The sequence below is a fragment of the Pelophylax lessonae genome (genome assembly GCF_965119305.1).
Source record: "Pelophylax lessonae genome assembly, chromosome: 5".
NCBI classification, from domain to species: domain Eukaryota; kingdom Metazoa; phylum Chordata; class Amphibia; order Anura; family Ranidae; genus Pelophylax; species Pelophylax lessonae.
This window is the reverse complement of record NC_138772.1, coordinates 514587636-514602424: the sequence shown is the minus strand read 5'-3', so window position 1 is coordinate 514602424 and position 14789 is coordinate 514587636. Positions and strand designations below refer to the sequence as shown.

The 14789-nt window shown below is 40.5% G+C and overlaps 1 protein-coding gene across 1 annotated transcript in view; it reads left to right on the top strand.

Annotated features, from left to right (window-relative positions):
• Nucleotides 1-14789, top strand: part of MTBP (MDM2 binding protein) — a 146817-nt gene that overhangs the window by 46893 nt on the left and 85135 nt on the right. The window contains exons 12-16 of the mRNA XM_082257933.1: nt 2607-2780; nt 3717-3821; nt 3913-4077; nt 7179-7272; nt 9649-9804. Coding sequence (XP_082114059.1) covers nt 2607-2780; nt 3717-3821; nt 3913-4077; nt 7179-7272; nt 9649-9804 — 694 coding nt within the window. The remainder of the gene's footprint in view (nt 1-2606; nt 2781-3716; nt 3822-3912; nt 4078-7178; nt 7273-9648; nt 9805-14789) is intronic.

Sequence of the window (14789 nt, the reverse complement as noted above, 5' to 3'; positions counted from 1 at the left end):
CCGTACACACGTGCAGATTATCTGCAGACTTTTGTCTGCAGACTTACCAAAACCATATAATATGAGGTCAAACCTAAACACTTTAAATTTGTATGCAATCCGGCAGGCCCTTGCACTACATAGAAAAGGTAAGTCTGCAGATAATCTGCACGTGTGTACGGGGCATAAAGCCTCGTACACACGCAACAATTGTTGGCCGACCGATCGGCCGTCTTTTGTCCAGTGTTGTTGTGTTGGTTGAAATGTGCTCTAGACTGCACACGAATTTTATCGGCCAACAAAAACCAACTTCAGAAGTGATGTCATGTTCTGGTTTTACTTTTCGTGTGTTTTTTTTTCTTCTCTGAGCATGCCCAGTCTTGCTCATCAGATTTTTGTCTGCCAAAATCTGTACTGACTGACAACTGACGAACAATCGGCTGTTCTGTTGACGGCCAACAAAAATTTTATAGCCTGCACACCAGATTTTGTTCGGCCAAAAAGTCGCAGTCGGTCGTCGGAAGCATCATACTAACAAGCCGACAATCGGCCGATCGGACGTTGGCCGAAAATTCACGGCCAACAATTGTTGCGTGTGTACGAGGCTTTAGGCTTGGCCATACATGCTCAATTTCCTTGTACAATTTTCTGTTAGATTTACCAAAAACCATATAATAGAAGATCAAAACTTAAACACTTTCAATTGTATTCAATTAGGCAGGCCTTTGTACAACATAGTTGAAGGTAAATCTAAAGAAAATTGTACGGCCAGCCTAAAGCTGGCCATACATGTTCAATTTTCTTGTACAATTTTCCTTTTAGATTTACCTTACCTTTTTTTAAACTATGTAGTGCAAAGGCCTGCCTACCTGGATACAACTGAAAGTTGTTTAGTTTGTTTGACCTCCTATTGTAACCTAATTGGTTTTTGCTGAATTTAAAGGAAAATTGTACAAGAGAATTGAACATGTATCAGCTGCTTCATTTTTAAAGGTGGAGAAGCCTCTGGCCTCTACAATAACATATGAGTACTGCACACAGTTTATTAGCTGGAGAATGGCCTGGAAGTTTTTATTCCCACTGTCAACTGTCTGTGATATAACGAAGCCTTGGAGTGGTTTGGCTTAGTTCTGTGACTTGGTCACCAGCCCTGGGCCATCACAGTTCATAAATAAGATTTCTACAATTGAAATTGCTATGGAAATGCCAATAATGGCTCTGTGACTTCATTCATGCTTGCTTTTGAGTTGAGCGAAAAAAAAAAAAAAAAGCAAGGGGCAGGAAAACTTACCCAGCAGCACATAACCCCGGAGGGATAGTTGTAAAGCCCACGGCAAAGCCAAGTATTGCATAAAATGTGGAAATGTTAAAACCGGCCACACAACATCCCCTCAATCCCTTTCATCTGTCCTCTGAAGAGTGATCCACTGCAGAGTGCTCTTCACAGGGCGAAATCTGTAATATGTGCCTATTGTGGTGGCGATTAACTTATTAGTGGGAACCAAAGGGTCTCAAGGAAGTGTATCAATGTAACAAACCATAAAAGTAGCAAAGTTAAAATTGAGTTACAAAATATAAAAACAATGAGGCGGGTAGCCCTATGGACTATACACACTGCCACTGATTACTAGCTAGAAGGTGCAGCTTGAAGCAGCCATAGGTGATTGCTGGGACTCTGAAAACGAAAAAGGGGAAAAGAACAAGCGCAACCTCCATAGTGTGGTAAAAAAGGTGAGCAATATTTATTAATTATAAACACACTTTCCCAAAGGGGGAAGCAGTGAAAGTCAAAGCTGCTGCCTCTGGAACCGCTGTGGAATTCCCCTGCTTCAGCCGCGAGTGGGGGGGGGGGGGTGTATGGGTGCACAGGCAGGAGGGGGGTGCTGCTGCAGGGATACAACGGACCAGGGATAGAAGTGGAGCCCAGATTGAGAGGTTGCCTGACACGGCTGCGAGTGTGCTGGGAGATGGGGACGGGTTTCAAAGCATGAAGAAGCGACATGCTTTGAAACGCGTCCCTATCTCTGTGCAACATTTGCACAGATCCAAAAAATTACCACGGTGCAACTATTTGTGATCTGGGTTTTGTGCAAATTATTGAGGTTTCAGCCACAACATGGCAAATACACTGAATGGTAACCAGACCCCCCCGGCTTCTTCCCTCTAAACAGTACAAAACTCAGTTCTTTCCAACAAATCTTATTGCAAAGGCATGAGTGAAAGATCATAATAAAGTCAAGCTTGACTCTTTCCAACAACTGTGTGCTGGTGTACTACGTTTCTGCACGCTTAAGATTTGCTGAAGGGGTCTTCTCCTGAAGTACAAGTACCCCCATTCTACTTTTAGCCTTTTTGTGTAAGCTGACAGGTCACTGTTCTAGCAAATCACAGTGAGTTTAGCAAGTAGGAAAAAAAAATGTATTCTAGCCAATCGAAAAAAGGAGAGCTAAAATCATTGTATCTGGACTTACTTGCTGCACTTGGACACGAGGGAAACTTTGAACATCTGACTTACAAGGTTATTTAAGTGTTTGGCCTCTAAGTTTTTTTCTTTTATTGATCCAATATGAAAGCTCTGTGTTGCACTACTCTGTTCTGTATTTGTAATCACCACTTTTGTTCTCTAGTTCCAGGGATTAAACTTAAAGGGGAGTATTGCAGTTACTACTACTTAGTCCAAGGTTTAAAAAATGGAGCATGCAAGGCAACCATGCTTCACTCTGCCAATCAGATCAACGGAGCTGCCTCACTTATTTTGCTGCATCAACGACTGCATGATGGGCCTCAAACCGACAATCCAGGTAAGTACGAGGAGTGGCTCTGTCACCCACCCATGCCATTCGAGATAAACCTCCTTTAAAGTGGTTGTAAAGGCTGAAGGTAATAAAAAACCTTGTGTGCTTTCCCCCCCCCCCCCTCCTCCCATATTCACCTGAGCCCCCTCTCGATCCAGTGATGTGCACGAGAGACTCGGCTGTCCTGGGACTTGCTCTCCTTCTTGGCTCCCACTGCTGTTATTTATATATATATATATATATATATATATATATATATATATAATATATATATCAGTTTTGAATGAATTGACGCCCTGGGCGGAGTCAGACCCATACCTCTGCAATAAACTAATATCCTGCTGCCTGATCGTTACAGAGCTCTGGGTCTGACTTAGTAGGATTTGTCGTATATATCTGCAGAGAGACCACTTCTTTGACACACAGAGCCAAGGGCCTTACTATGCAGCATGCTGACAGGGGACCGTTTTTTTTTCTACTCGAGACTGTGGTTGCTTTCTAATGAACCGTAAGACTTTGCTAAATACATTCCATGTGCATCAAAACAAAAAGGTGTGCAAATTTAAAGTGGTTCTAAGGGTACAAGTTTTGTTGTTTTTTTTTTTTACCTTGAAACATTGTATACATTAAGATAGAAAACTTTCTGGATGCAGTTTCACCCCCATACTTATTTGAGCCTGATCCTAATCCTGCAATTGTGCACGAGAACTCACTGAACAGAGAGGCAGCAGCGGGAGCTATTGGCACCTGCTGCTGACATTCACAGCCGGGGAGCAGGGGACAGAGCTAAGTCATGCTGTGCCTGGGAGTGAGCAAGTACAAGTGCCCCCAGAGCCAAACGGCTTGCGATTGGGGTATTATGCAAGGTGATTAGCCGGGGGGGGGGGGGGCACTGTGTTTACAATTATCCCACAATTAATTGGGAAACTTTCTGTTTTTCAGATTGCAGTGTACTGAACAATCTACCTCTTTTGGATGCTGATCAGGTTCTGAGGAGGGAGAGGGCTCTGGCCCATGCTCGGGCCTTAGCAGTGGAGGAATTTTTCAGTAAGTACTGGATGCCACATTTTCTGCTTGAATATTCTCATCGGTTCAAGGAACTTTACCTTCCTATTCTGAAAAAACATTTATTTTCCAGAAAGAAAAGGTGGTGCTCAATCACTTACCCCTGCCAATGTTGACTCATTGAAGACTTTATTTAAACTGACTCGAGATGCAGTTTTCAGGATTTATGATAGCAAACTGCCCCATGACATGGACAAGCGGGATGAAAAACCCAACCGCTCTGGAGCTCCCCCTGCTGGTAAGTGTCCAATATTGACAACTTACACATTCATTCCTGCCCAAAGTTGTTTATGACTTCCATTTGAATGAAGACGTTATGTTGCCTGCCTTGTGTGCCAAGCCGTCTCATCCCAAGGAATTTGCTTTGCATACCTTTTTGGATGTTTTGTGCGATTCAGATGCATCTGGCTTCTACTGAGTCCCTTCGGAGGTCAGACTCGCTTTTTGTGCTTACGGATGGACCAAGAAAAGGGCTGGCTGCTTCTTCGGCTACTATCTCCAGATGGATCAGACAAACGGTGACTCAGGCCTATTCCATTAAAGGTCAGGTTCCACCTTTCCCTGTAATGGCGCATTCTACTTGGGCGCTTAAGTGCTTCTTGGGCCTTCCGTCATCAGGCATCATTATTGCAAGTTTGCAAGGCGGCCACTTGGTCGTCAGTGCATACCTTCACAAAATTCTATAAGGTAGATACTTTGGCATCTGCAGATGCTTCTTTTGTCCGCATAGTTTTGCAGGCTGCTGTATAAGAGGGGCTGTTTCCTCTTGAGGGGTCTTTTTCTTTAAACTTTTATTTTTCAGACGGGGCTCCTGTGACCCGGTTAAGGGCTCTTTTATGTTTAGTCCTTGTTATTTTCCCCACCCCTCCTTTACATCCCAGTAGTTATGATTTAAGGGGCGCTGTGTCCGTCGATTAACGAAAGAAAATGGGATTTTTGTACTTGCCATAATATCCATTTCTCGGAGTTTGACAGACACAGCACCCACCCCTCTATGGAGTTTGAATACTTCTAATACTGCTTGCTACAAAACTGATTACCTAGAGCAGATAGGGGGAGTTATATACCAAGCTGAGAACAGCCCATGGGCGTAGCCAGGTAAATTTTGTTCTGCCTAGTCCTACTCCTGGAGGAGGCAATATAACCCAGTATTTGATTTATGGAGTGCTGTGTCTGCCAAACTTTTACGGTAAATACAAAAATCCCATTATCCATGTCGAAAAAAAAAAGGGGGAACCATGCCAGTCTATGCGTAATAAGTGAGAGCATAGCATAAAAAAGGAAATAAGTATTGAAAAGATTTGAAGTGTTGCTGTAACAGGTGAGGAGCCACCCCAGGACTTGCTAGTTTGATAGATATCCTCTCTCTAATTTTAACAGCACTCTGCTGCTTTGTGTTTTACCACTAGGCTTTAGAAGTGTGTGGTGCTTGTGTGTGGTGCTTGTGTGTGGTGCTTGTGTGTGGTGCTTGTGTGTGGTGCTTGTGTGTGGTGCTTGTGGTGTGTTTTTTTTCTTTTTTTTTTTTTCTCCCCAAGCAAGGGTATGACTGTGGTAAGGGAATGCTGCAACTTTATGAACAGATCCTAATGTCATTCAGTTAGTTTGCATCTTATTTACAAAAGGCGTTGTTTTATTGATTGTACACAGACGCATATGTTTTGCTTCAAGAACAAATACATATTGGTCTCACGGTGGAGGCATATGCAGTTCTCCCTCACTGAAATGAATTTAGTACTTGTATGATATCAATGAAACTGGTGCCACACAGTAAAATACTTTTGGAAAATGTGAGTGCGCGCTAATTAAATGTGAGTGAGCTGCAACCAAAGATCCAATGTTCTGGAATGTAAATAAAATGAAAATAGTCTTGTGCGCTAAAGGTGAATTATCCTAAACAAATGAATATGATGAAAACCATACCTATTTATAAATCAATAATATACATATACACTAAGAGTGTATATATTAGTGGTGAATATATAGAATCTCAACTGGGAGCGATACAATTAGTCCCAAAAAGTTCAACTCAAAGTCCAAATGTGAGGGATACAGTTGGTCCCAAAAAGTTCAACTCAAAGTCCAAATGTGCTGGGTGTAATGAATGTGAAAAACGATGAAGTAAACTGGTGCTGAAAAAAGCAAAGGGTGATCCAACGTAGGATGTGACAGTCTCCCACCACCTCACAGGTTTGCTTCTTACCAGCAAATGCAGTATAAAGGGCATATAGAAAGGCAGAAATCAATCCAGGGAGAACCTCTTGTGACAAGCCAAAATAGGAGTGATCAAATCCCACACCTTTTTATACAAAGGGGCTTCTTACCAGATCCCAAATGTCTAAGGCTTTGAGATATATTCTTTCCGTCTCTCCTGAAACTTTTGGTTGTATGAAAAGGTCTCCTAGCTCACACGCTCGGTTCGATGTCCAATTATTCACATATCAAACATCATCCTCCATAGTGCAGGGTGCGGCCTTGTGAAGGGACCATTAGGAAAAGCTAAGACACTGATGATTAGAAAGAAGAAAATGACTGAAAGGATTCCTTTCCAAATATTGTCTTCTTGGCTTGTGTTCTCCCTGGTAAAGGCAAAGTACATGAGGCTGATGGTGTGCGGCTTGTAGAAGACGTCAATGGTGATGTCCTCCCACTTGCTGCTCGTTGATCATCAGGCAGAAGATAATGTCTATCGAACAGAGCGTGTGAGCTAGGAGATCTTCTTTTCATACAACCAAAAGTTTCAGGAGAGACGGAAAGAATATATCTAGAAGCCTTAGACATTTGGGATCTGGTAAGAAGCCCCTTTGTATAAAGGTGTGGGATTTGATCACTCCTATTTTGGCTTGTCACAAGAGGTTCTCCCTGGATTGATTTCTGCCTTTCTATATGCCCTTTATACTGCATTTGCTGGTAAGAAGCAAACCTGAGAGGTGGTGGGAGACTGTCACATCCTACGTTGGATCACCCTTTGCTTTTTTCAGCACCAGTTTACTTCATCGTTTTTCACATTCATTACATCCAGCACATTTGGACTTTGAGTTGAACTTTTTGGGACTAACTGTATCCCTCACATTTGGGATTCTATATATTCACCACTAATATATACACTCTTGTTTTAGTGTATATGCATAATATTGATTTATAAATAGGTGTGGTTTTCATCATATTCATTTGTTTATGATTCACCTTTAGCGTACCAGACTATTTTCATTTTAGTAAAATGCTTTTGCCACAACACTTTCAGCTCTTTGGTCAGCTCAGAACTCTTTGGATTTCCAGAGCTTTTGAGAAGAGTATAAATGTCATTTGTTATAAACTCTGCCTGTCACGATTTCGTTTCAGAATCTCAAACAGCCATATTAAATCCATCAGAATGGCCAGAGCGAAATGTACTACAGAATCTGGAAAACTTTGAGAAAATCCAGCAGAGAATCCGGTGAGGATATCATTCATTAGTCATATATTGTAAAAGTGCCAATGTTCTTTAGAGAGTAATGTCCCTTTGCTCCCAGAGAATGGGAAGTATATGCACAAAAGGTCCTCATCTATTCATACATTCTTAACCCTTTACCAAAGATCGAGGCCTAGTCAGCAGTCAGTCAGTCATTGCCTCCTGCTGCTAACACACAGAGGTGATCTGAAATAAGTTATTTATCTGCATCATTTTAAACAAGCGTTTACACTGTACACATACCTTGGTATAACAGAAGGTCTGGCAGTAATCCTACACTGACTTTACAGACACTTTAAATACATAGATTGTGGGTGGGATGAGATTAAAGTGGTTCTAAAGGCTGGACATGTTTTAGCTTTAATGCATTCCCTGTCCTGTATTTGTATTGCCCCCTCACCCCCCTGTATACTTACCTGAGCCAGATCTCGATCTAGCGATGTACCCATTTGCAGGTTCTTTCCTCCTTTTTGCTCATGGCAGCAGGAGCCAATGACTCCCACTGCTGACTAACAATCAAATCCTGTGAGCAGAGAGCGGGGGGTGGTGCTGAGCCATGCTGTGTGTCTCAATAGATGTGCGCAGCCTAGTTTGGATGCGAGCCAGCAGGTGCACCCCCATAGGAAGCAGTTTGCAATGGTGGTGCACGGAGAAGAGAAGGAGCTGAGAAGAGGAGGTTCAGGTAGATATAACCTTTTTTATTTAAATTAAAAAAATTAAGCTTTACAATCACTTTACGCATCAGTGTACCAGTTTTTAAAACTTCAGCTGTGGGTGTGTCGACACTTGTTTAAATCCTCTAAATATGTTTAAATCCTCTAAATATGTTAATCAGTTTCATCTAATTGCATGAATCTGGTACCTGACAAATGTGTTGCTGGACCTCACTTTGATTCCTGGCCCCTAAGGTTTTTCACATAGTCCTAAATTATTTATTTCTAATTTTACACTTTAAAGTCTGTACAGTATTGGGCAATATCACACTGGTATATATGTTGAAGAGTCCCAAACGTGCAATACCTCATTAGTATCATTCTATTCATATAGGTGGATCATATGGGGGGTAAGATCGGTGTCTATGGAAAAAGGGAAAACTGAAATAAGTTGAATTCCCACATTATTAAAGGGAGACTCAGTCCCCACTTCAGAAATGCAAGGATAGGGGAGTGATCAGAATGCAGCCTGGGCAGGAAAGCAACCCCATGAAGAAGGGTGCGAAGATAGTGTTACAAAAAGGCATAATCAATCCCGGATAAGGTAGAATAAAAAAAGAATTGACGAGGTTGCAGGTGAAGCCATCTCCAAGCATTCAGTAAGCCTAGTGAGTACATAGTTAGAGTGAAGAAAATATTTTTATATACAGGGTGGGGGTGCTTGGGTTTGAAGGGAGGACACGGAGCAATATGGTCCTATACCAGGTAGCATACATTATTAAAAGGACTATAAGGAGGGATGGCTCATAGAGGTGGTGTATAAAACTGGACTCCACAGGATAGGAAAACTGTCAATGGGATAGAACAGTTAAAAGTTTATTAAAGTTTCCAGATAAGAGTGAACCAACAACCGGTCATCAAGTCTTGGGGACAAGGAGTGGACCCTGATGGGAAGGAGGAGCGGGACTGGCCTTACCATCAGGGTCCACTCCTTGTCCCCAAGAGGATCTGGCTATGCGGCCATCTCATTTCCATCTGACCGATTGGGACCCCCACAACGCCTTCATGTGACACCCAGGACTTGATGACCGGTTGTTGGTTCACTCTTATCTGGTAACTTTAATAAACTTTTAACTGTTCTATCCCATTGACAGTTTTCCTATCCTGTGGAGTCCAGTTTTATACACCACCTCTATGCGCCGTCCCTCCTTCTAGTTCTTTCACTGTTTGCATCTACATCCTGTGCTAGGGACTGGCTGCACTGTGTGTGGAGTTAATCACAAGATTAATTTCTCATCATTGCCTCCATCACGACATGAGTGTGGTTTATGGTTCAAGTACCCCTAGAGGCTGTTGTCCGGAGGTCTAGCACCAGGATTATTTTTTAGCATACATTATTAAAATCCCCAACCCAAATAAGAAGGAATAGAAGGAAACTTGGCAGCTCCTCCTTGAAGCACCTGAGATGTAAAGTGAGGGAACATATACAACTCAATTCAAGAAAAAACAGAGGATGATCGCCCACAATGCAGTGCGTAAAACAAATTTTCTGTTGGGGTCCAGTTTGGGACCCCCAAATGGAAAGAGATAATGTTTCACCAGCAGAGTGTTTTTTTTTTTTTTTTTCCCCTTATTTATGTGAAAGGTGCTGTCAGTAGTGTATGGCTACAACAACCTTTTTATTATGTCCTGATTGAATTTCTTACAGGGCATCTATGCTGTCCAGCTCAGCAGAGCATTTACTGGGCCGGAAGGACAATCAGAAGGAAGGACTGACGCTGCTGGATGCCAAGGAATTACTGAAATACTTCACTCCGCAAGGGCTAGCGATCGGAGAGCTTCAGCCCTTACAGGTCCAAAGAGGGTAAACGTCAATTTTATTATATCTGTAAAGTATTAGACAGCAGGCATATTGTAACACTTTATCTTATGAAGTCCTATTCTTGGGAAGTCATGTTATCCAAGGTGGGATAAGTCTTTAGGATTAAAAAAATATTACTAGTTGGTTACTAGTGAAACCAATCCCTACATCTCACTTGTGCAGTCAACAAAGATTACAATGTAGGACACAACTTTTAAAGCAGAACTTCAATCTCTCCATCAACTTTGACTATTTTTAATCCTTATGATGGTAGCATTAGTAAATGGATAGGAAGGCATATCATATTTACTTGAAAACAGTGTTGGTGTTGCACTGTTGTGAAATCATTGTGATCAATAGTTAACATAGAAGACTTGTGTGAATACTCAAATGCAAATGAAATCCCAATAAAAACCAATAATTCCGATCAAACAAAAAATAATCAGTGCCAACAAACAAATAAGCTGAACCACTAATACATGCTTGTAACAATATAGTGGCTGGTATCCAAAAGCCCATGTGACCTAAAAAAACAGTGGTAATAAATATTACCAATCAATTAAGTCCTAATTGTAAATGTCATGACCTGTGCATCCCTTCACCAATAAAATATATTCTAATGTCTCTTCTGCCCAGTGGTGTGACATCATTGTGTTCCTTAGCCTCTCACCTTACTGCTGATGTAGCTAAATTTCGCTGTTGCTTGGTCTGCCCCCTCCGTCTGTCCTCTAGGAGTACTCTTAGGATCTAACAAGTTTGTGGATTTCTGTGGTAACTGTTATTTTCTCTGTTGTACTTCTGGTGGGCCCTCCCAATGTGCTCTGTTAAATTAGAAATGTAAAAGACTCTCCATGATGTAATAACATTTATAAAGGTTGAATAAGCTAAAACAGCTGTATTACTCACTTTTTTAGAAACTGTACAGTGCATGTACTCCACTAGCAGAGAGCTTGTATGATTGCGTCACTTCCGGTATGCCTCCTCCTCTGTTCAGGCCCTACGCGTTGCGTCACGCACAGGGGACTTCATCAGTTGTTCTGGGGGAAAGTGATAGTCTAAACTGTGTGCTCCCGCGCTATCATATTTACTAGGTCATACATCCCAGGAGTCCATCGGAGAGGGGGGGCGGGGCCTTGGGGGAGGTTTTCTCAGCTAAGCACAAGCCTGCCTGCATAAAGGTAGACTGATTCCAGAAAGTAAATGCTAAATTATTTATTTGTCCTTACTCCAGATGGCCATGGCCAGAAATGCTAGTGGGTGGATTTCAAAGTGATTTCTCAGCAAAATAAAGCGTGGAGACATGGATGGGTGGGGGAGTTTGCTTTGAATAAGAACACATTTTAATTAAGTAGTACTTTTTCACTTTGGAGTTGGATGGAGATTTGAACTTGGCCATAGACCACATACTAGATAAAGCCCACACTGTGGCCTATAAACACCCATCTAAACAGAGTAATAAATTGGGGGATAATGGAATAATAAAATGATCTGATGATCTGATCAACACCTAGAGAGGGGCTAACCCAATGGAAAGAGATATTCTTATTACTCTAAAGCCTGTAGAGAAAAATCTAGAATAACCTATGTGTTTATTTCCTTGACTTTAAAGGATAAGTTCACCGTAAAACAAAAACAAATGCTAATTTTTTTGCAGGTAAAAAAAATGTGCATTTATTTTTTGTTTGTGGAGCCTATAAAGCATTGCACCATGGATCAGCAGATTGCTGGTGCCATGCAGGTCTCCTGCAGATCTGTCAGGGAATCTTGGTGTAGTCGTTAGCACTTTCACCTAGCAGCAAGAGGGTCGCTGGTTCGAATCCCAACCACGACACTACCTGCCTGGAGTTTGCATGTTCTCCCTGTGCCTGCGTGGGTTTCCTCCGTGTACTCCGGTTTCCTCCAACACTCCAAAGACATGCTGGTAGGTTAATTGGATCCTGTATAAAATTGGCCCTACTATGTATGAATGGGAGTTAGGGACCTTAGATTGTAAGCTCCTTGAGGGCAGGGACTGATGTGAATGTGCAATGTATATGTAAAGCGCTGCGTAAATTGACAGCGCTATATAAGAACCTGAAATAAATAAAAAATAAATCTGTGTATCTGTACGGGCAAGCAGAGACCATCTGACCGGAAAAGAGTATGAACTACCACAGCGCTCCACAGCACTGTAGTAATTCATTGAAAACGACAGGCCGACAGCTGCAAAGGCTGGTGGACTTTGTAGTTTACCATTCACAGAACACTATGAATGAGTGTCGGGAGCAGGCGGAGCCCCACTCGTCAAAAAAAAAAAAAAAATTTGAATTGTGACAGCTGAGGGAGGGAAATAATCTTTTCAGGTCAGGGAATCTGAGATATGCAGGGGCTGGTTAGTTCCTGTAAGAATATTTAATAATAAATATCTTGCGCTCGTACTTATGTCAGAATATTTATACTGCTCTGAATATAGCAGTGTATTTATTTATGGTTAATAAGCAAAGATCTGTGAAAAAGGAGAGTCTTCACCTATTGCCATAAATCAATGTCGTGAATTCTTTTTAATTGATTAATTTCTTTTTAAAAGCATATACCAATCTTAGTGAGTACAGTCTACAGTGTGGAATATATATAAAAATATTTATTCGCCAGACATGTAAACACAATATATGATCAAACAAGAAATGACACAAAAAGATAACTTCTACAGAAAAATACTAACTTCAAATAATCAATGCAATGTGATGTTTAGCTCAATAATGAAAGTGAAACTGAAACAAAGTGAAACCAAAACGAAAGCAAGATTACCATTTCTTCCCAGGTATAGTATAAGCCATAAATTAATGTTCTATATAAACAGACTACAATGGTCTGCGTAATCACATAGCCAAAGTCATTCCACTGCAGATGAAATGAGAATAAGCCATGCAAAACGGAAGACTTAAAATTGCAATTAATGCATTTAATCTGATATTAATAAAAATGTATAAAAACAAAAATCAGCCTTTTAGAGAAAAATATACCATGGCTTATACGGCTGGGATTGTAATCTCATTACCCTTAAATATGCAATATAAAACATATAAGGAAAGAATAAACAATTGTTGAATAAAATCAAATAATATAGCAAGGCATAATTACCACACTTATGATGGTGTTACCAGAGTCCTAAGATGGATGCCAGTGAGGGAGGAGTTTCCTCCAAGTTTCAGATGAATGGTGGACCAGGGAGTATGTCTGCATGAGTCTATTGAAAAATGTAATAGCGTGTGTGGTGTAAGTGTGAGGTGTGTTGTCAGTAGTGTAAAGTGTGTTGCTCTCTCTCATCTGGGTTGGTCTTTTATATGGTAAGAACAAAGAGCTATAAAAATTACCATAAGTTAAACCCAGAGGGATGAAACATTATCCCTATTGGATGGGATATTCTATACCTAAACTGATGAGGTCAGAGACACACCTCTTTTGATAATTAACCCAAAACTTCGTTAATATAGTTAAATGATTTCTCTATATGTGAGATTAATCATATAACACAACATAAAACTTTGTCTAGACTCCCAGTACATACATAAATGTCCACCTGTATCTCCATAATTCACCTGTGCAAGTAATGCCATTCCAATAATTATATTATTTAACACAATATAATATTTTTATATTGGAATATCTAAAATTATCTCAAGACTGCACCTGGTATTTCGCCTCCAGAGGGCAGTATCGTACCGTTCATTAGATTTTGTATTTAACATACTTATTAGAACAATTACCACTCTTCTTATCTGATGACCTCTTGACCTCTGGCTAGTAAGAAGCCATTACTTATTTGGATTGTGACATAGGGCTGTCAGACATAGTCTAGGTTTGGGAATATTTACGACACCTTGAGCACTAAACCAGTCCAAAGTGATTCTTATATAAACACTCCTACCACATGCCTTAACATGAAGTAATTTGTTTTTAAGATGCACAAGTCCTTACACATCATAGAAAAGTATACTTATATATATTATATATCTAATATTATATAAGTATCAAGTTCACACTTCTATATTAATAAGAATACAATGTATTATCGTTAATATACATCTTACATATGATGATGTTTCCTATAAAAACTTATATGGTTCATCTTTAAATGTCTGCTAGAATATACTGGGGTATTGTCCATTGTTATATACAGATAAGATTACAGGCCAGACTAGCCATGAGTGACTAGTACGATGTCTCGCCAATTGATTCTTATCTGATGAAATGTATGTATTACCTTATTTACGATCACATAGATACAAAGATCTCTGTTGAAACCATAGACCCTTTGTAAGCCTGTGAGAGACATTTTGTTTAACAAGTATATATGAACTTTGTTTCACCTTAAAAACAAGATGGACGCCATCCTGTTCAAAATCTCTTATGCATAATACGAAATATACATGGCTTTTAAAATCATTTTTCTTTTTACCTATTATTATTTTAATAACCCCCAACAGGCCCGACATATCCCCCCCCTTTCTTCCCAGTAGACAAGTGAGCAACTTAGGCCTATCTGGAAAGAAAGCTTTTTAAGGAGTAGTGGAAAAAAAAATGTCTTGTTCTCTTTTTGTAAGAGAATAGTTCATATTGGGAATTGTTCATAACTTTTAAGTAAAGCGGTAAAAATGAGAAAAAAAAAAATCAGTTCAAAATGTCAGTTCGTAGCGACTTTGCTTAGCGTTAGCTATGTCACAAACTGTTCCTTGTTAGTCTCTTTGAATTCTGATCTCCTGGTAAAGAAACGCAAATGTTCCTTGAAATCTGCATCTCCAGCTTGCAAAGTGTTAATGGAGACAGAAATTAACTGCTGCAATGGCATTAGCACTACCATTCAAAGCGCAGTAAAACAATGTTGGCAATCAGGAATCAGAGAAATCTGTTTGGACGTTCAACCTTGGATGTTGGTTGGATAATGAATGGTTTCAGCATGGCCTAGAGTGTCATACACCTCGACTGAGGTTTTCTCACATGTGCAATGC